The sequence below is a fragment of the Simochromis diagramma genome, unplaced genomic scaffold, assembly GCF_900408965.1.
Source record: "Simochromis diagramma unplaced genomic scaffold, fSimDia1.1 OVJJ01000481.1, whole genome shotgun sequence".
NCBI lineage: Eukaryota > Metazoa > Chordata > Actinopteri > Cichliformes > Cichlidae > Simochromis > Simochromis diagramma.
In genome coordinates, this window is record NW_024386898.1 from 2,472,530 (window position 1) to 2,495,786 (window position 23,257).

A 23,257-nucleotide genomic window follows, 5' to 3' on the forward strand; every position below is an offset into this window, starting at 1 on the left:
GAATGTGAGAACTGGACCGAGGAGAAGTGGTTCTGGACTCACACGTCAAAATTATTTTAGATCAGGAGCTATTAATATTCCTCAAGCTGTCATGTGAGAAACTACATCAATAATATCAGACAATAAAAATGTGAAATAGGCATAAGAAGAGAAAAGACTTTATCACCATTTAATCAACATTTCCAAAACTAAGTGTGAACAAAAATGCGCATTTTTGGGCTAATGTTGTTTAAATTTGTATAAATCTGTTCACATGTGAGGGCAGATCCAAAGAGAATCAACATCTTCTCTGACAATGGCTCTTTTTCCTCCTTGAGAAAATACAAACAAATCCAGGAGTAATACTGATTTAAAGTGCTCTCCCAGCAATGAGTCAGATTGAGCAGGTCAATCGCTGTTTTGATCAAATAATACATATATAAATAAAACTTAATTGAATTTCACATTCTTTTCATAGCTTTCGTTGTAAACCTCTTCACCGATTAAAATATAAAAACTCAAAATAAACTTTCGTAAATGTAAAATAAATGGATAAAACTTTACAGTCAGTTTGATCATTCAGAGTGTTTTGCAGGCACGACAGGCACTGACTTGATATTAGGCAGCTGCTTTTAATGTTGTGGCCAAACAGTGTATGCTTCCAGCCCTGTACATTACAAAGCCTGGTTAGTAACTGAGATTTAGTTCATATGACAGTAAATAAACCTTGGTGTTTACTTAGAAATCATATCATACGTTACAATCAGAGAAACATCACTTCTATCATGTAACAGTGATAACTATGACTGCCTTAAGTCAGTCCTCTTAAACCAGCCTTTTTTGCGCCACAGACAGGTTAAATGTCAGACAATATTTCCACGGACCGGCCTTTAAGGTGTCACGGATAAATACAACAAAATAAAATGATACAACCAAGACAAAACTTGTGGTATTTTTGTAAATATAATAATAAACGCAAATTCACTGTGGAATTGTGTAACTTTATTAGCAGCATCCTCCTGAAATGCGTCAACAACATTGAGAGTAACATCCTTCTCCTTGCCCCTAATGCTCTTTGGTCGCTATGGTAACGTCTAAATATTTCTTTCAAAATAAAACACACAACTACAACACGGGAAAAGACCCAGAGAAACAGAGTTAACAATAAAAAAAATCCAGAAAACCATAAATTTCACACCCGAGCCTCATCTCTAGCGGGCCTGGTACCAAACAACGGGGTTGGAGACCGCTAACCGATAAGACTTTGTAGTTTACTTTGAACAACAAGAGACAAAAAAAAAGGGAACTGAACAACATTGAGCCATAGCATTTCAATAAAACATGACACTGAAAGGGTGACATAACCTACAGGAAGTTTGATTTAAAAACTGACTTAACTATTGAAACAAATGTATTCCACAGATTATCCTTTAGCACCTACATAAGTGTTGAGATGAAATTCAGACATTTATTAAAATATTAACATGCTGTACTGTATGAAGATCTTGGCTTTTCAGTAAGTAACGTCTTAAAAACCATACAATACATAAGAGCTTCATTAGACTTGTTAAACTTGAAACAACAGTCTATGTGTCTCAAAAAAAGGATCCAAAATATTTTAAAATAAAGTCAGGGAAGGAAAATTAATTTAATTTCACTCACGTGGGCTTTTCATTGGTAATCAGCACTTTGACCTTGTTAAGGGCCTTCTTGGCACCAGTAGGGGCCGGAGCTGTTGCAGGTGCAGGTTTGGTATGCGCTGGGCTCGCATGAGGACTGGCAATGTAGACCTTTTTGCCAGCGCTGCCTGGGGGTTTGGAGTAAGAAAAGTCTGTGATGAAGACGATCCCTTCACTGGTCAGCACTGGATAGGAGAAAAAGGACAGAAGAATATTATAAAGATTCATTTGCTAATAAGAGATGGTCAGATGTCAATATTCTGTTTTCAATTTGCCATCTGTTATTTGTGAAAGTCTCTGCTTTGACTTATCTTTTTCCACAAAAAAAAGAAAGAAATACCACTGGTTAAATTGTTGGCATCACAGAATACCAGTCACATGCTTTCAGATATAAGATATGTTCAACCATACTGCAATAAACAGTAAATTTAAGAGCTCAAGCATGCCCTGTGTATGTGGGTGGCAAAGTGAAAAATTCGAAGGCTTCGTTAGTCTTTTGGTAAGTATTTTGTTCACCTACATGCCATGTTGGAAGGGTCAAAAGGGTCAAAAGAAAAGGAGAGGATATTCTCAGCGTAGCTTTTTTTCCACAGTTTGGTGCCTGTGTCTCCATTCCACAGAACAATGTAGTTGGGAGGATGGACAGCTAACAAGAGATCACGAGATGCATCCTGATTCCACAGCCACTCCAAGTCTGACAGAGGGAACGAGCAAAACAGAGAAGAGGAGGTGAGAATGGAAGTGTAGTGCGCACCAGCAGGAGTGGCAGTAACAGCGTCCTAATGAAAACAAATAGTCAACAGCAAACCATCGGCTCAGTGTCTCTTCTTGGCAGGACTGCCACTGAGCTGACAAACATGTTTGGTGTCTTGAAGCTGTCTTACCCCCGATAGGTTTGGAGTGCTCCTGTATCTCACAGTGGGCTGTGCCGCTGACCACATCCCACACTATAATCTTCCCCGAGGCATCTCCCGAGGCCAACCGCAGACAGTAGGGTGAGCTCAAGTTGTGGTAGTAATTTTCCCTGGACCATTTTACCTTCCAACATAAAACACTAATTGAGTCTCTGGGAGGAATATCAGGTAAAGCTGTAAGATCTTCTACATTTGTTGACAGAATGCTCAGAAAGTCAACAACAGAAAAGAAAAAAAAAAAAAAACATTAACAGCAAGGTCTGAAGATGTATGATGAATTTCACTAAATGCGACATTGGGGAGAAAAGAGAGAGTAAAGGATATTATAGGAAATGCATAACACTGAAATAGGGCTGTTCGATATAACTATATATATCGGATGACGATATAAAACCGTCTATCGTTTCATTTTACGCTATCGTTTGTTTCGTGGTGTCGCAAAAGAAACTGTTTACGACAATATTTTTTCATCGTTTTGATGGTCACTGTAGTGGCTTCTTAAAGTTCTCTTATATGTAATATAACCACACTACGGACGTACAAGCGCCTGTTTTTATGCGTTGTCGTTAGCAACAACAACGGTAACACCATCGCGTGTCCGCTTGTTTATGTACCACATAAACCTTTCACAATAAATCTCAAGATCCTGTTGAGACTTTTCAAAATAAACTGAATCACGTGAAAGAGCAGATTATTTACGGATGAGAATTAAAAAAGAGCCGCCAGGTGCTAAAAAATAAACCTTAGACTCAAACGTTAGAACAGGTTTTTCCCCGCAGCACCCTGTGTAATAAATACTCACAAAGAAAACGGCGGCTGCTACAACTTATGTCTAAAAATGTATAGTTTCATGCATCGGTTAAAACACTCGACTCCAGCTACATGACGCGCAGCTGGAAACACTTCCCGCAAGTCGAGCTGCCCGAGATTCACAGAATTTACAGAAAATGTTACATTTTTGTGATTTATATCGTTATCAGACGATAGAATTCTTATATCGGAATATGAGATTTTGGTCATATCGCACAGCCCTACACTGAAATGCACATTTTATATGTGAAATAACAAATTACTCCACATACAAGATGGTGTTTAAATAATTGATTATGTCTGTCTATTTGCTCCCAGGTAGGCATGCCCTTTACTGTAGGTACTTCTTTTTCTATTTCCTTTTTTCTTCATTCAGCAAGTTCTCTTATGTCAGGCTGGGTGGTGAGGGATAGCTTGTTGCTGTGGCAGCGGTGCTTTACAAGATTAAAGTGTTCTTTATAGTGAAGAATGAAAGGCCCGGATTGAGCCCAGGCACTGATAATCACTGTAGAATTTATTGCCCATTATTTACTCTTCTCTTCTACAACACACATGCACGCACACACGGACCCAAACAAAATGACTCTCTGTCAATGCTCTATCTGTGTTGCAGGTGTTTGGTTTACAAGAAGTAAAGAGAGCCAAAAGTACTTCACTCAAGGTCACACAATGCTAACATTAATACTGTGAGACATAAATAATACAACCCCACAAGGTGTGTTCACTTTGTAGCCTCATTAGTGTGCCTATTCTCCAACGGCTTAACTTAGTGGTATATATTAAATCATATTTTGAAGTCTACGGAGCAGAGGCGCAACAGTGAGTCAATTAATTTGTGTAATTAAACAGCAATTATGTTGTGGAGGGAAACAATTAAGCCAATTTACTTCTCAAACTCACCTTGACCACATTTGCCTTGTGTCTCTCCAGCACCTGGATGGTCTGGGCGGTCTTAGGATCAATTATGAGAATACTGGAGTGACATCCCTGAGCTATGAGCCCCTGCCAGCCCCTACAGACCACGTTAGCAAGGCAGAATAGGAGGAAGAGGAAAGAAACAGATGAAAGATACGTGAAATGGTTTGGGATTTGAGACATTGATGTACAAAAGATAACATATGATTCAGACTGTGAACTCTGGACATTATGAATTTAAACTTATGTTTCCAGTCAGCCTGACGCTTAAGTGCACCCTCTCCAGTAAACACAGCATTATTCAACAACTGTGTCTGCATTCTGATTTCTGTGCTTTCCACTCCATGTCTGAATTCACCTTCTTTCTGTGTGCGTACAAGACCTGCATGTATATTTGCCTGGAGTGCATCCAGACTGCAAAAAAATCAAAGCTCAATGACACAACAAATTTCAAAATTCAAACATAACTTGGAGCTAAACTTTCAGTTCCAATGACAAAAGCTGCCAGTGCAGAGACTGTACTATATGCTACAACTACACAAGGTAATTTATCTCATATGATGCGTACATAAAGTTAAATATTCATAAGGACAGTTCTCTTTTTAAATATGTCTGGTGAAAAGCAAAAATAGCTTTAGAAGCAAATGTATCATATTTAGGTTCATGTATGCGAAATTAAACTTTGGCACTATGCTGCTCTAATCTAAAGTTTGATCACGCGAGTCCGACTGCCTTGACAGTCTCTGCTGGATTGCTGTGGAGGATGAGGCATTAGAAATTCATCAGGCCCGACAAAATGTCACATGACATTGCACAAGAAATATATACCCCGCATGTTTGTGGGCTCAATGACAAATTATCAGTGGCCGTTCACGCTGACAACTTTACATACAGCAATAAAGACAAGCCACGAAACTGACACGATGCAAACATCAGTTCCTTAACGTTATCTGTCAGTCGCGTATTCAATTAACCAAATTATGCTAGCAGCAGAGAAGCGGTACTCACCAATCTACGGCGGTTTTATTCTGCAAATTGAGAGTGCCAGTTAACGTCCGAGCCGCGAGTTTAATGTTGACGGTGTAAGGAATCATTGCTCTTCCTAAGAATTTCTGCTACGTTAACATTTAATGAGTAAACACTGCTAAAATTAATTAGCTTATCTGTATCGGCTCTGTTGTGAATATTAACAGGAAGTGAAATGGTGTTTCTAAATAGGATGCCGTGTAGGAACAAATTCCAGCAACAAAGTTCCGCATTGAATACATCAGTACTATCCCCCACCCCACCACCGCCAAAAAAAAGAGAGAAAAAACGAAAAAGAAGCAAAAAAAAAAACAACCCAAAACAAAAAAAAAGTTGTAATATATGTAAATAATAGTTACAGTAAATACTGTAACTGAAAAACATACGGGCTACATTTACTGTTTTAATCCTCCCAAGATTATAATAATAAAAATAAGTCAATAAAATAATAAAATACATTAAATGAAATGAAATCAAAAGTTGCCTAAAATACAAAAGTGAATAAGCCTCAAAACAAACAGACACACAAACAGCTGCTTTCATTTTTCTTTACCAAGTGCTGCATTTATAACACAGAAGATATACCAGTTTCACAGCTGAGACAGACAGACAGACATACATACATATTATACCACAAAGCTGTTCTCAGCTGCTTATTGGCAGAGGGTTGCCTGGTTGCTTGGGCATATTTTCATGCGAGTTGCCATTTCTGATACAACTTCAAAGGGTGTCTCACATGTAAGGTGAGTGTACAAACCACTACACTATGGAGTCCCTTTGCAATGTGGGGGAGAGATATCCAAAACTAAAGAAGGAGAAACAGTTGATGAAAACTATGCATTGTTTTCACAGTTTTTCACAAAAAATAAAAATCAGTATAATATTTATGGAGAGGCATGACAATAAAAGAACTGAAATCTGAGGTAGACTTTGGTAACAGCAAAGATGGTGGTATGTAATGCATAACTTTAATGTGTAACTTCCAATGGTAAACTCTTGTTTTGGGTCAAAGTTGACAGACATACAATTTTTTATTCTTTGTTTTTTTTGGGGGGTTTGTTTTTTCAGATTTGACCAGTGAACACGTACCGGTGACTTTTTCAGGCTCATTTTATTTAGACCAGGGGTCTCAAACTTAAATGAGCTGTGGGCCACTGCTGGCACTGTCATCTTATTGGATGGCCACTTTAGTGTTCAAGTAGTACGAAAAAACATACAAACAAACAAGCAAACTTAATCCTTTCACATTGGTACTCTGTGTCTGGCCAGATGCGTGGCAGCACTTCTGCTATAATTTTGTTCATATTTAACAAAATAAATATGCAGACAAATTTTTGTTTTTTAAATAACTTATTTTAACCCTGCACTCAACAAAAAACAAATCCTCCCTAAGAACAAAAGTAACTTCAAAGGCCAAATTGTATTATATATTTTATCATACAATTTGGTCCATTATACGGACTGCAAGTAAGGGTGACGTGGCCCTCAAGTGGCCCCGGGCCCTGATTTAGACTGTGGCATACAGCGTTAAAGGCTGGCTGCCAACTGACTTCTTGTGTAAATAAAAATGTAACTGAAATGATCAATCCCCCAGTGGAAATGAAGTGAAATTAACCTGAAGTGGAAGCATCCAGTACCCAGTAACTAGGGAATTATTATTGTTCTGCTTTAATTGGTGTTCGATTATAAAATGTCACTGAAAACATTTTTATCCTCTTTTCAATTGCAATTTATTCACAATTTAGCATCCACCAGATTAAATACATAAACTATCCCAAATACTCGTCTTGTTTGTTTTCTTTTTAATGTCATATGAGTTAAATGAATGATGAAATGCCTCAAATGTTTTGTGTTTTCAAAAATGACTTATGTACTCCAATAAAGTGCTTAAGTTTAGTGGCTTATTTAATATTTAACAACAACCAGTGTCATAACTACTGCAGCAACTCAGCAACTTCATATAATTTCCCCTCGGGATGCATGTTCAGTAGAGACCCCACATTTCTCACTGTGTGAAGAGTATCCTGCAGGAAGATGGTGACATCATATTTTAGTCTGATGGGCTTGGAGGCAGCACACAGGGGAGTGCAGTGAATGGTTTCTGGCCACCAAAGCTGTGAAACTGAAATATAAACTACCTCATTTAAGTGTCTGCAGTTCGAGAGTAAAATCTTTGTGACTTTTATTTGCCAGTACTCCCTCTGGAGCTGGCACACTGGTTGATAGTGCTGAACACACCAGTGGTGCCTCCTGGTAGTGCTGTGTGATACAGCAAACTTTGGTAGTGATCCAAGTCCATGTAAACACAGAGCCAGAACCGCCGCTACCAATACTGACCCCAATACCAGATATGAATACGTTTAAGCTACAAAGGCAGCTTATAGAGGAGATCAGAGATCATTAATTTGAAAATGCTGTTCACATTTTAATAGGAAATCACTGAGATTTTTACCTTCCACAATAATAAGCTAATACAACAAAACACACCATTCAGCTTTTCGTGTATTTTGACACTGGGTGTGTTGGAGACCTGGAATGTAAATCTACTTGTCTCTAAAGCACTTTGTGGCAATACAATAAATGTATGTTTATATAAATACATTAGATGCAACAGTAATTTTTCATAGTGTAGGTTTTGAGGTATATTTTTTTCCATTTCCAAAAAATGTTAGTATTTAATACAATTCAGTGGGCTACATACTGACCTTTGATTAAGTATTGAGCCTACTGTGCTAGCATCGATTTGATACCAGTACCAGCATTGGTATCTGTACTGTTGATATTTGGATAAATCTGCCTATATCATCCTCCTGGGAATGAAGTGCATCCTGGCAGATTCTTATATTAGGGAAAGGCCTTAAACTTATGCGTTTGACTGATAATCAGAAGAATTTGTTTTCAGCTTTGTACATAAAACTGCCACAGAAATATACAATATGCCAGATTTAATTACACTTTATGTGGCTAAACAGAGTTACACAGGTTCATTCTTATTTAATGTAAGCTCCTTAAGCTCTGTGATAAGAGGCTTAATTTGCTTTATTAACTGCAAAAGCAAAAAAAAAAAAAAAACTTCTCTCAGTTGGAGGGTTTTGTTCCAGCCTCTGAGACGTTGGCCTTCAGTTTTGAGATTCATTCTTCAGTGAAGGATGAAGAAAGAAAAAGCCTGCAGTGCAACACAAAGAACATATACTGAGTCCAAGTGAACTGAAATAAAAAATAAATACATACAATGGAACTTTAAGTTTATTGGCTTGAAGGTTTTTTTTAATTAACATTTGATTTATTCTCATGAAGTAGAGATTTTCTTTAAGAAAGATGTTTTTCCAACTTGCCTATTGTGACATATTGAAAAACACAGCTTCCAACAACACAACGAAGCCCATTTTTCTTTCGTCTGTAGAGACACTAACATTGGATGTGGGGGAGAAAAAAAAAAGACATGTTTAATAGTCAAGCACTTTTAAAAGCACTAAATGTTCAGGGTAACTGTTAATTTACTTATGGCTCATTGGCTGCAAATGCAGTACTGTTAATGGTGTTTTTACCAGAGAACTAATTGTTATTTTTTAGGCTAAATATTCCTCAGGGAGTTGTCACACTGTTACAACAATTGATTGAAATTATAATTCTGACATTTTCAGCACCTCAATGAGATTTTCAAGCTTTTTCATATTGTGATGCAGATCCAGGAACAGGGGAAATATTTGTGTTTATTAATTATTTTTTTGCGGCAGACAGACTAAATGAACATATACAATAGTGTTCTTTGTCTTTCTGTTATTGGATTTTGCTAACAATCCCCTCCAGATCTTTTTCTGATTTGCATGTTAATTATGAGAAGGTTTACTCGAGATTGCATCTCACCTTACATCCTATAAATGTTTGACTGTCCATCAGGATGCTGTTACGGCTGTCTGCACATTCAGTGTACACACCACAAATCTGTCTTTTTAATAGTAATTATGCCAGGTCTGCCACACTGCTGAGCTGGAATGCAGTTATCATATATTTTCTATTCCTGCTGGAGGCACACAACTTTGGATTTCAGTCCAACATTAACCTAGCTTCCATATTAAAATTACAGAAACTGTGAATATAATTTTGACGGGCTATGACAGTATTTCATTGTAAAGTCATTTTCTGTTGCAGCTCGGAGAAGCAGTTAACCTTTTCATATGGGAAGCTAAGGCATTTATTTTGAGAGACTGCCTGTCAAAATTGATGTCTTTTTGCTGTGTTATACCCCAAATCTACTTAACAGATTGTTGAGATTTTTATGAAAATAGTTTTTGAAGTATATGAAAATTTTCCGGTCATTTGCAAATCTAGGGGAACGCTGTCTAATCCCATTAAGCATTTCTAACTGAAATATAATTTTCTTTTCATTGTTAGTATTTATGTATGTATGTTTTTGTTCATTTAAAAAATATTGTTAATATTATAGAGGAGCATTTTAAACCTTTCCCCTCCAACAACCTGCTCAAACCACCATACCATACTATCTCCATAATTAGATAATCAGAGGGGACAACAAGGGAATAGGCCTCATCTGATCATAAAACTGATTGCCAGTCAGCTGTCCAACGACTTCTGGAGCTCTAAAAATGGGGAACTATGTATAAAACTGTCTGTCATTCATAAATTAATAAAGTTATTACAACATTTTTTATATAAAACAGTGAGTTAAAGCTGATTTCTGGTACTTAAATCATATCTTGAATGTTTATTCAACACAAACACCACCGTGTTTCAATCTTTCTCCAAGTGCACTGTCATGTACATTTGAAATGTTAACATTCCTGAGAAATGCACTGAATGGGTGAATTTGCTAGGATGATCACTCCTTGGGTTTTTGGGACATTGTATTAACACACACATGAAAGCGCCAGAACAGCAAACTGACAGAACTTGCACATATTTTTCTTCTCATATTTAATAAAGTTTATTTGATCAGCAGCACCTGGCTGCTACTAAACTATCAAGGGTGTACTTACTGTAGTGAAAACTTTCCTTTTGACATGATTGCAAAAGAGAACAATTTAATTATAAATGAAATGCAATGTATAATCATTTAGTGAGTTTTATACATTATTTACATTTTTGCATTGAATGTGGTAAAGGATCAAAATCTGCAAAAGTTTGCAAAATGAATGTACCTTATGCATTACAAAATTGCAGTATAGCAATGCTGGTTTTGTCAACATTTGAACAACAAGCTCAAAACAAGAACGTTGATCAAGGAGTCTCAGTCATGGTGGCCTATTAATAGCTAAGCTTTTACAGTTCTTGGCAGCTCAAACACTGGAAAACACATCACATGTTCATGAGAATCAAAGTCTAAGCCCAGCATTACTGAAATAATGATCACAGCACTGCTAAATTCAGGACACAGAGTTAAACATTAAAACTCCCATGAGTCTTTGCACCTGTCATAGAGTAGTGTACCACACTCAGAAAAATCAACTCCAAATGATTAAATGAAAAAAATGCGTGCAAAACACTCCTTAATATGCAGACACACAGTACATATAGCACAACCTAAGTAAGTACACTTAGATTAAAGTTAAATGCATTCATCTGAATAAAGTTTGACCAGTATTTTCATCCATAGTGAGGCTTAACCTGGAAGTTAAGAAGCTTAAATGTATTACTTTCTATCATATTTATTTAATTCATATCAGATGCAAAGTCACATACCATCATTCTGGATTTTTTTTAAAGGACAGCAGCAGCATGGCAGCATCCTAATTTAAAATAATTCATGCTGCTGCTTGGCATTGATTAATTAAGCATCTTACAGTTAATGAATTGCTTCTGGACTTATCTAATATATTCTGCAATATGGCTTCATTCCATTGTTATTCCTCATTCTCTTTCCCAAACCAGGCAGAATGTCTTTATTTTTTTTTAACCAATGCTGGCTCATGGTTATCCTGTTCAGCTTATGGTCTGAAAACATGTACAGGACAGCTAAGACGTCATTGGCACATTCCTTTTCAGGGAAACATGTGCATCCTTATTTGTGCTGCGTTTCACCATATGTTGTAGTAGTCAAACAATTTCTTCAGGTTTTCTACTGTGTAATATTAAATGGATGATTTTTGTGATATATGTACAGTTTTTGCAGGCACATTTTAGGTTTATTTAAAATTGCCATGTATTCAGATATTTTTATAACATAAATAAAAAGACAACAATCCAAATGTTATATCCAAAAATATGCCATTAAACAATGAGTTTTTTGGGGGGGGGAAATCTGTCATGACAGCTACAAGAGCGCTGTTAACTGCTTAGCATGAAAGCCTAGAAGCCATACAGAGTGCTAGTCTGACTCTATCTAACATAAAAAAGTAACAAATCTACCTGCCAGAACATCTAAAGCTTGTAGTCAATGTGTGTGCTTTGTTTAATCTGTACAAAGCGTGTAACTCTAACAGTGACAAATAATGTTTGAGCTTTTTCTGAAATGACTGATGCTGTTGTTTTTGTTGAGAAGAGTTCTTTTCACCACAAGTCTTTTTTATTTCTCTCCTCTTTTTTATAGCTAAAACATTGTTAATGTTTTTTTATTCTGCTAGAATAAAACCTACTTGTTCACTTCAGGTCTATCCTGGTCAAACTGGAAAGGCACTGTTTGATCAGGCATTTCTAACAGGACAGGAATAATTTGAGAATTTGAAAGGTCATAAATCAGCTGTTTATTTCTTTCACTTATTTTTCTTCTTGCAACCTTTACATTTCTTTGTTAAGGCAAAGGGTCTGCTGGGGCAGTGGTATGTAATGAAGATCCTTAAATGAAAATGGAGAGCAGGAATAATCACACTTCTTGTCATGTAAAAACTCAATTAGAGCCTGAGTGCTCTGAGTGTGCTTGAGTGCTGGTCATAAGCCTTGTGAAATATCTCCATTATTTCCGCTGCCCATCTAGCCTTCTAATTTTCGTCCAATGGAAAGTGTTCAAAACGTGCTGAGAAGTTTTTTTTTTTCTCTTATTGATGCATAGTAAGCACTTTACATTTATTCCACACAAACTCAGTGACTCCCATCTCATTACTGCAGAATACAATGATTTGTATGAGGTAAAAAGTTGGAGAACATTTATGGTCTTGACTTGGAATGACCACCAGCTTGGCGTAACTTAATGTTAGTCATAGAGACCAAATGTTCTCTGCAGCTTAATGGACATTACACTTTCAAATTGCTGAGAAGATGGCTTTCCATTCTATTTATTTATTTTATTTGTGATTGATGTTAATGAATGTTAACATCTGATCTACTGCAGTTAAAGAGCACACACAATCTGGGAAAAAAGCACTATGGAGACTAAACAAACAAGACATCCACCGATCAGGCATAATGTTATGACCACTGAGAGTCGAACTGAATAGCGCTGATTATCTCTTCATCACGGCATCTGTTAGTGGGTGGGATATATTAGGGAGCAAGTGAACATTTTTTTTCCTCAGAGTCGATGCATTCAAAGCCAATGGGCAAGCATAAGGGTTTGAGTGACCCTGACAAGAGCCAAACTGTGATGGCTAGGTGACCGGGTTAGAAAATCTCCAAAACTGCAGCTCTTGTGAGGTTTTTCCAGTCTGCATACGTCAGTATCCATCAAAAGTGGTCCAAGGAAGGAACAGCGGGGAACCAGCAACGGGGTCATGGACAGCCAAGGCTCAGTGACGCATGTGTGAAGGCTAGCCCATGTGGTCCAATCCAACAGATGAGCTACTATCGCTCAAATTTCAAATAAAGTTAATGCTGGTTCTGACAGAAAGGTGTCAGAATATACCCAACCGCGTGGGGATGCATAGCTGCAGAGCAGTTAAGATGCCCATGCTGACCCCTGTACATCGTCGACCACCAACAATGGGCAAGCGCATCAGAACTGGACCACAGAGCAATGACAGAAGGTGGCCTGGTCTGATGAATCATGTTTTCTTGTACATCACACGGATGGCCTGGTGTGTGTGTGCATCACTTACCTGGGTAACTCCTTACACTAGGATACACTATGGGAAGAAGACACCCCAGCCAAGGCAATGTGATGCCTTCCATCCTGACAAGTATTTGCTTACAGCATGACTTAAAGAATCTGTCACTAACGTCTTGTTTCCAGATACCACATCACACCTTAAGGGGTCTAGTGCAGATCAACCATGTGTTTGTTCACCTACATTAACAAATTCCAAAACATAACACAAACATACAGCCCAGCGTTGAGACATAATTCCAACAACCTCTGTTGTCAACTGGAAGCCTTTTATAGACAGCTGCTAATTTGACCCTCAAGCCATGTCATTTTTCTGGGGTTGCATGCTAACCTAAGATGGTAAACTACACACACATCACATTTGCTAGCCTTTATTAACATCAAATCAAATATGTAGAAATAATGACAATTATTAAATCAAATATTTTCATGTATGTTAATCCGGTCAAGCAATGACCTTCATTACACGGCCCGACACAGTATTAGCCAGGTGGTCATAATGTTATGCGTACTGAATAGTACATCACACATACACCCATTTTTTCTACATATTTCTGAAATGTTTATGCTTCGGTCCAGCTACAGTACATTACAATCGTTTTTTGATGTTCAACACAGGTTCAAGTGTTCACATATTTCAGAAATTTCAGTCATTTTTTGTAGTTTGTGATCGTTTCAAAATTCACAGAAAAACTCTTAACCTTACAAACAAGGCTGTGACCTTCTTATCACTGTGACATTCTTTCCACTACAAAGGGAAAAAAACAGCCAACATAATATTACTCACCTCCACCAAAATATCATTGTGAATTGGAAGTGTCAAGGATACACACAATGTAATATTGCACCGTAATATGATTTGTTTACAGCAATATTTGCTTTTGAAACATTTAACCGTGTTTAATGTGCAGTAAAATACTGTATAGAAAAATATGGTAAAACTAAAAAAGAAATAACAGAGGTAATGTTTGAGCCACAAAACCAAAATGCTTATGATGTGACTCTTCTCCACTTTATCCTTCCTAATTTATAAATGGCACACAACAAAATCCATGCCCATCATGTGTGCTTTCAGAAATCACAGAATCAATCACAAGGTGAAGCTTCTCCTCTAGTGCCCATATGCTCTCATTTTTCTCGTTCCTTCTGCCATCCTTTTTGTCTTACCGTCAGCACAATTCCCTCTGCAACCACATGGAGCACGGGGAATGAGAACAATCGAGCGGAGGCAACAGGGTCATAAAACTCTCATTGATTTCTCTTAAACCGCAGCAGTCCATATGGTGTGCTCAAGTTAACGTTTTACTACGTCACGTCTTAGCACACTTCATTGTCGATGCTTACGGAGCATTTTTGATCCACACGAACAGACAAAGCCTTTGACTTGTACCTCCTGTGAGTGCGTTCACAACTCTTTTTCCATATTTTAAATTGTCTCATCTGATGCTTTCAGTGCTGGGTGTCAGGATGAGTTACGATGTCATACTTTAGGAAGAGAGATCCCCACAAGATATCCCTGATTTACTTCTGTCATCCAGGCAATTGAACATCTGCCATATGAATATTAATGAAAGACCGAATGAGTTGTATAGTAATAGCATTGTCGTTGGTGTAATTTGCAGCCCTGTTTCTATTACCTCTCCTTGTATGAAATTGATTCTAAATTACTGCCTTGTAACAGCAAAATGAGTCATCCTTTTATGATCTGACTGCATAATTTCTTCACATAGAGCAAATGATACATGATGGACATGTTTTATTTATCATAAATAGAGCAGAATAAAAAAAAATGACTGGAGGGGTATAAAGTGAATAATGACATAAACCAAAAAGGTCATAAAACATAATTTGACCTCCTAGACCTGTGGAAAGCGAGGGTGCTAACAACCTCAGGGAATTGCTATATGATTGCATCTGAATCAGTTTCACCCTTTCCAGAGTGAAACGGGCATGAAAATAGCTTTTGGCTGAAAATATATTTGTATAATGAGCTTCAGCGTTGAGCATCGTTATTTCATGAAAGCCCACAGAGAGAGTGCGTGCATAGATGTTTTACAACCTCAGAATTGTCCAAAATGACCCATACACCAAGGTAATTTCCATCAGATGAATGCAAATGAAGCCTATGTATTTGTGCAACATCTCTGTAGAGTGTTAAAAGTGTCTGAACTACATCTGACTGCAAATTAGGAGGTGATGGTGCTTTTCCAGGATATTACCAATGGCTTTACATTGTTGCTGTATGCATGTGTTCCGTGGTCTGAAAAGAAAGAAAAAAAAACCCATACATTTGCAAAAGTCATTTACATATTGAACTCCAAGTCTTCATTCTTCACCTCATAGGATTATTTGGGCCTACAGTAAATAATTTCCTATTGCACGGTGTTTCATTTTGTCAAAGCAATTTCCAGACTTTTAAAGCCAGCAGAATCGGAATTCCCATGATACCTCTGCAGACTGCTGTAGCCATTCTTGAAGGTCAACCGATATGATCAAAAGCGCAAATATTAAATAGGCTAAGATGATTTTTTTTAGACTTGCTTAAGTGTGCAGTACACTTTACAGAGAGGCTTTAAGTAAACCTGAATCATCTATATGAAAATACATGAACCCATGTGAGAGACTCCAGATAAAAGTGCTGGATTTACAACAGCCAAACATTGTTCTCATGGTTAGTGGTGGACTAATAATAATAATAATAATAATAATAATAATAATAATAATAATAATAATTTTAAAAAATGGGTCCATTTTGAATCCTCCTTGAATCGCTACCTTATCGTGGTGGAGGGGTTGTGTGTCCCAGGGATCCCAGGGGCTATGTTGTCTGGGGGCTTTTGTCCCCTGGTAGGGTCTCCCATGGCAAATTGGTCCTGGGTGAGGGACCAGACAAAGAGCGATTCAGAAGACCCTTATGAAAAGAACATCGAGGGAACAGTTTACCCTGCCCGGGATAGGGTTACCGGGGCCCCGCCCTGGAGCCAGGCCCGGGAAGGGTGCCCGAGGGCGAGCGTCTGGTGGCCGGGCCTTAGTCCATGGGGCCCGCCGGGCACAGCCCGAAGAGGAGACATGGGCCCATCCCCCCGCAGGCCCACCACCCGCAGGAGGTGCCATAGGGGTCGGGTGCATTGTGTGCCGGGTGGCGGCCAGGAGCGGAGGCCCTGGCGGACTGACCCCCGGCTGCCAAGACTGGCAATAGGGACATGGAATGTCACCTCTCTGGTGGGGAAGGAGCCTGAGTTAGTGCGTGAGGTTGAGAGGTACCGGCTAGATATAGCCGGGCTTACCTCTACGCATGGCTTGGGCTCTGGAACCAGTCTCCTGGAGAGGGGCTGGACTCTGTCTCAGTCTGGAGTTGCCCCTGGTGAGAGGCGGCGGGCTGGGGTGGGTATTCTAATATCCCCTCGGCTTGCTGCCGGTATGTTGGGGTTTTTCCCGGTGGATGAGAGGGTATGTTCCCTGCGCCTTAGAGTCGGGGAACGGGTCCTGACTGTCATCTGTGCTTATGCGCCGAGTGGCAGTTCGGAGTGCCCAGCCTTCTTAGAGTCCCTGGTGGGGGGGGGGTGCTCCACCTGGAGACTCTGTTGTCCTGCTGGGAGACTTCAATGCTCACGTGGGTAACGACAGCGAGACCTGGAGGGGCGTGATTGGGAGGAACGGCCTCCCTGATCTGAAACCGAGCAGTGCTTTGTTATTGGACTTCTGTGCTAATCACAGTTTGGCCATAACTAACACCTTGTTCGAACATAAGAGTGTCCATAAGTGCACGTGGCACCAGGACGCTCTAGGCCGTAGGTCGATGATCGATTTTGTAATCGTATCACCAGACCTGTGACCATATGTTCTGGACACTTGGGTAAAGAGAGGGGCTGAGCTGTCAACTGATCACCACCTGGTGGTGAGTTGGATCAGGTGGCGGGGGAGGACGCTGGACAGACCTGGTGCACCTAAACGCGTAGTGAGGGTGTGCTGGGAACAGAGGCAGAGGCCCCAGTCCACGAGATCTTCAATGCACACCTCTGGCAGAGCTTCAACAGCATTCCGAGGGAGACTGGGGACATTGAGTCCGAATGGACCATGTTCAGCGTCTCCATTGCCGAAGCTGCTGCATTGAGCTGCTGCCGCAAGGTGGTTGGTGCCTGCCGTGGTGGTAATCCCCGAACCAAATGGTGGACACCAGAGGTGAAGGGAGCCACCAGGCTGAAGAAGGAGCCTGTGGGACTCCGGAGCCAGCCAACAGGTATTGACAGGCCAAGCGGAATGTGGCTCGGGCAGTGGCTGAAGCAAAAACCCGGGTGTGGGAGGAGTTCGGAGAGGCCATGGAAAAAGACTTTTGGACTGCCTCGAAGAGATTCTGGCAAACTGTCAGGCGTCTCAGGAGGGGAAAGCGGTGCTCTACCTGCACTGTGTATAGTGCTGGCGGAGCGCTGCTGACGTCGACTGAGAAAATTGTCAGGCGGTGGAAGGAATACTTCGAGGACCTCCTTAATCCCACTGACACTTCTTCCGAGGAGGAAGCAGAGTCTGGGGATGAGGGGAATGACCCGCCAATTTCCGGGGGCGAGGTCACTGAGGAAGTTAAACAACTCCTTGGTGGCAGAGACCCTGGTGTTGATGAGGTCCGCCCTGAGTTCCTGAAGGCTCTGGACGATGTAGGGCTGTCCTGGTTGACACGCCTCTGCAATGTTGCGTGGAGATCAGGGGCAGTACTCGTGGACTGGCAGACCAGGGTGGTGGTCCCTATCTTTAAGAAGGGGGACCGGAGGGTGTGTTCCAACTACAGGGGGATCACACTCCTCAGCCTCCCTGGGAAAGTCTATGCCAGGGTGCTGGAAAGGAGAGTTCGTCCGCTAGTCGAACCTCGGATACAGGAGGAACAATGCGGTTTTCGTCCTGGTCACGGAACACTGGACCAGCTCTTTATCCTCTCAAGGATACTTGAGGGTGCATGGGAGTTTGCCCAACCAGTCTACATGTGTTTTGTGGACTTGGAGAAGGCATTCGACCGTGTCCCTCGGGGTGTCCTGTGGGAGGTGTTGCGGGAGTATGGGGTGTCTGGCCCATTGCTACGGGCCATTCGATCCCTATACAACCGTTGTAAGAGCTTGGTTCGCATTGCCGGCAATAAGTCGGACTCGTTCCCGGTGGGTGATGGGCTCCGCCAGGGCTGCCCTTTGTCTCCGGTTCTGTTCATAATTTTTATGGACAGGATTTCTAGGCGCAGCCAAGTGGCGGAGGGCTTTCGCTTTGGTGGCCTCAGAATCTCATCTCTGATTTTTGCAGATGATGTGGTTCTGTTGGCTTCATCGGGTGAGGGCCTCCAGCTCGCACTGGAACGGTTCGCAGCCGAGTGTGAAGCAGCGGGAATGAGGATCAGCACCTCCAAATCTGAGGCCATGGTTCTCAGCCGGAAAAGGGTGGAGTGCCCACTCCGGGTCGGGGATGAGTTCCTGCCCCAAGTGGAGGAGTTCAAGTATCTCGGGGTCTTGTTCGCGAGAGATGGGAGAAGGGAGCCGGAGATCGACAGACGGATTGGGGCTGCAGCTGCAGTAATGCAGACGCTGCACCGGTCCGTCGTGGAGAAGAGGGAGCTGAGTGTAAAAGCGAAGCTCTCAATTTACCGGTCGATCTACGTCCCTACCCTCACCTATGGCCACGAACTGTGGGTAGTGACCGAAAGAACGAGATTGCGGATACAAGCGGCAGAAATGAGCTTCCTCCGAAGGGTGGCTGGCCTCTCCCTTAGAGATAGGGTGAGAAGTTCGGCCATCCGCTGCTGCTCCACATCGAAAGGAGCCAGCTGAGGTGGTTCGGGCATCTGACAAGGATGCTCCCTGTGCGCCTCCTGGGTGAGGTGTTCCAGGCATGTCCCACCGGGAGGAGGCCCCGGGGCAGACCCAGGACACGCTGGAGAGATTATATCTCTCGGCTGGCCTGGGAACGCCTTGGTGTTCCCCCGGATAAGCTGGAGGAGGTGGCTGGGGAGAGGGAGGTCTGGGCCTCTTTGCTTAGGCTGCTGTCCCTGCGACCCTTCCTCGGATAAAGCGGATGAAGATGGATGGATGGAAAAATGGGTCCATATTATAGATTTGAGAGGAGTATGATCATTCTCTTTCCTATTTGGAATTATGAGTGGAATGGTGCTGAATTAACCAAAGAATGACCCTTGCCATTAAAACATTTGAATCACTCTGATGGACCGTGGGGTAAGTAAGTAAGAAGGTACAGGTTAAGTCCAATAAAATGTAACCTCCCACAATAAAATTGGTTAAATTATACAAAAGAATCTAAATCTTGTACCCATGAAAGAAGTCAAAGTAACAGAACTCTACTTAAAAGCTGGTAACAAACAATACTACTAACTCAAACAAACTGACCTACTTAAATGAGACAAAGGGAAAACTTAAATAGTGGGTGATCAGCCCGCAAAGACACAAAAAGGGGTAGAACACACGCAAACCTAACCGAAACCAACATAACAAATTCCATTTCCCCCCCCCATGATCCAGAGTTGTGGTATGACCCACAGGGCTCCATATAGGCTTGCTCCGCCCCTTTTCCACCTGTTAGCTCATCTACTGAGGGACTGGGAGAAGCTGCTGCTGAGGTAACTCAGAAAATAAAGAAAGATTAACACACATAACAGCGTGGCCTAAAATGTACACACTTATTTAAGAATACAGTTTCATGTAATTGTATAAGTAAATTAATTCTAAACTAAAGCCAATTCTTTATTACCCTGTAAATTAAATCCTATACTTAAAGAAAGAAAAATATAAATATTGTTATGTATAAGTCTATTGTAGCGCTGATGTTTGATAGATATTACCCAATACATGTGGCTGTAACTGCAGCCATCACAATCATCATTTACAGACTCAAGCCATTCAATATTAGAGGGAATAAGTCAGTCATTACTGAGCAATAAGAAAGTGAATGATGAAACTGAATTCACACAATGACCAAGGCCAAAAGAAACAAAAGACCCCCCCCCCCCCCCCTACAAACAATGACGATAATGATGTACCGCACCCTGACCTAAAGCCCATATTTGTCTATGTCATATCTCGGAGACTGTGATAAGAATGCTTAATGTAGTGGTAGCTCAGTGTCACGTAATCCTGACCCCGAGAGAAACGTTAAGTGGTTCTTTCGCTCCCCTGGCCACACTTGATGCCTCATCAACACAAACCACATATGCTGAATATTGCTGTCAAGATAGCCCATTACCATTCTGGCTGCGGTCTCCCTCTTGATGTTTTATTAACGTCTAATAAATGACAAGGTGATGGACGGTTGGACACAAAACACTGTTAAAGAAAACCGCTCTCTACCGAGAGATGTGCAAACAAAAAGAAGGAAACCTTGTGCAGTGTTTCAGTGAAACAGTAAGACGATATTCGAGACGCAGGGCAGATGAAAGTCCACGGCTTATTAGTTACAGCAAGGAAGAGAAGTGTGAGGATGATAAAGGGCATTAAAGCCAAATATTTCAGTAGCTTAACGTGAAGCCTACGAATCACTAATAACATGATAAGCTTTTAGATGTCTTGAAGTCATGCAAATCATTCTCTAATCACCACTATAACAAGTATTATTTTTTGGGGGGGTGGGGGGGGGGGGGGTACATTCTTGCATCAGTGCATACTTGATTGCTTTTGGAGACAAATTATACAGCTGTGATAAACTCTTTTAGAACCTTGAGAACATGTTTTAAATTTATGCAGTTTCACTCATTTGAGTTTATCTGTCCTCCTAATGAGGTGATTTAGCTGGATGGTCTGAACTGATTTTATCATGTTCGGTCATCTTGCTGCATACACCTAAGACAAAAGAATAACTCCATCCCTATAGTTGTTGGTAATGACTATAATAAAGATCCTATTACCAGGGGTGCAGCTGAATAATTCATTTCCCTGAAAGATATAATGATGATAAAGAGTGATGCCTAAAGAAAAAGAGAGAAATAATGTTCTTTATCTCAGTAACATGTTTTGCATTCCAGTGCTGATCATGCAGGCTTCATAATAATAAAGAATATTGATTTAAAGTAAAATTAGAATGAGACTGAACATAATAGAAAGTGAAAGTCAGATTGAAGGGAGAAGTAAAAGAAAAGCATGCAGAGAATCATGGAAGATGAGGGCTGACTACTTAAAAGGATGAGGGGGTGATGCCAAAAATACAGCCAGACACTCATTATTGGATCTTAGCTACACAGTAATATACTGTTGGACTTTCTTTACTTGAAGCCTCCTCCAACATAAATTATAGTCAACCAAATATTCAGTGGTGCATATATGGACTCAAATTAGAAGCACTCCATATAAGACGAGGGAAGAATTATGTACTAATTATCCCAATTTTAATTTAGCCTGATTAGTTTCTAAAAGCAGGAATGCATGGCAGCTCAATATCAACTGACCACTTCTTTGGCACAACTGTGGTGTTCTAGCCTGTGTGTTTCACTCCAAGATTGAGGGAGTAAGAAAACAGAACAATGTGAAATAAACAAAAAGGCGAAGGAAGGTGAAAGAACACTAAGTAAGTCTGTTTGCTCAGTGTAGTAAAAGTAAAAGTAATTCTTCATTTCACCTCAGGCTGTTCGTGTAACTTCTGTGTTCTGTGCTCTCTTGTGCACAGTAGTCTTTGCCAGGCCAAATGCAGATGAAAAGACCTTAAGGCTAACTGCATGAATCACAGTGTGGACAGTTAGAAAGTGGAAGATGTTCTGGACTGCGTATATAAGCTCCTGTACCAGTTAATGATATTTTAATACTCCAGCATATGCAGGTACATTTCTAGATGCTGATGACACTGTAGTTTTCTTATGTGACACACATTTTAAATTACTGTTTGGCCTCAATATTCGGCATGATTTGTAACACAACCAATCAAATCAAATGTCTATATGGTCACAACTATTGTCAAGTGCTTGCTCAAAGAGATGTGGTTTCTTCCTATATTACGGTGTCAAGAATGTAAATTACTCTAAGATGACTTGGGTGTAATTTAGTACATAAAGAATATTTATAATTGGAAATCTCACTGCCTGGTGGAAAGTGAACTTGAAACTTTCTCTTTCTACTTTTCACCCCTGTCTGGTTTAACCAATGTGCTGAAAATCAAAATAGCAAAAAAATCAACAACTTGCCTGCATGGAGCAGGAGAGGAATAAGCAGCCTGGAAGCCTTTTTAGAGGCAGCTCATGGCCTTTGACTTTTTCAGGAATAAAATGTATCATACCACAGTTACTTTCTCTTACATGCTTATAAAAAAAAAAACCCATCACATTAATTGGGAGTGCATGACCCCAATTTAATATGATTTATACACACATTTTATCTAATTTGTATACCGTAAACTGAGAAAATCATAAAAAATATAAAATATTCCTGCAGCTGGAGAAGCAGAAAAATATTGTAAAATAATAAAAACTTACCAGTGTGTAAGGATACATTAATTTTCTGTAATTGAAATAGTTTTGTATCTTTAATTTACCTGAGATAGCTGGTATTTCTGTGGATATTTTAGGTTAAATGACAGGTATTTACACGTGTAAAAATAATTAAACTCAAAGTTTCCCTAATAGTACAGTCAAGCACACCTGTAATACAAATAATCAGGCTATCAGGCTTAAAATTACAGAAAAGTGCTGTTATTATTTGAATTTTATTAGGTAATATTATGTTAAATATTTTGAACATTTAGCTCACATTTAATATAATAACATGATACTATCAATAAAAAAGTACCAATGTAAAACTAGTAAATCTATCTTAATTTTTAATTATATGAACAGGATTATATATATTATATACAGGATTTTTGCATGAAAAGTTTGTATATTTGATAGATCTTTACTGTTAAAAAGGTATTCCCACATATAAATCTAATGGATTTACATTTTCACAAATGTCCAGAAATTATTTTAGCAA

The 23,257-nt window shown here is 40.0% G+C and overlaps 1 protein-coding gene across 1 annotated transcript in view; it reads right to left on the minus strand.

Moving 5' to 3' along the window:
• wdr11 (WD repeat domain 11) overlaps positions 1 to 5,514 on the minus strand; it is a 60,548-nt gene extending 55,034 nt beyond the window's left edge. Inside the window, exons 1-5 of the mRNA XM_040034468.1 lie at positions 5,306 to 5,514; positions 4,283 to 4,394; positions 2,543 to 2,696; positions 2,179 to 2,352; positions 1,642 to 1,843 (exon numbers count right to left, since the gene is read on the minus strand). Of these exons, the coding sequence (XP_039890402.1) occupies positions 1,642 to 1,843; positions 2,179 to 2,352; positions 2,543 to 2,696; positions 4,283 to 4,394; positions 5,306 to 5,391 (728 nt within the window). The 5' untranslated portion in view covers positions 5,392 to 5,514. The remainder of the gene's footprint in view (positions 1 to 1,641; positions 1,844 to 2,178; positions 2,353 to 2,542; positions 2,697 to 4,282; positions 4,395 to 5,305) is intronic.
• Positions 5,515 to 23,257: the final 17,743 nt, after the last annotated feature.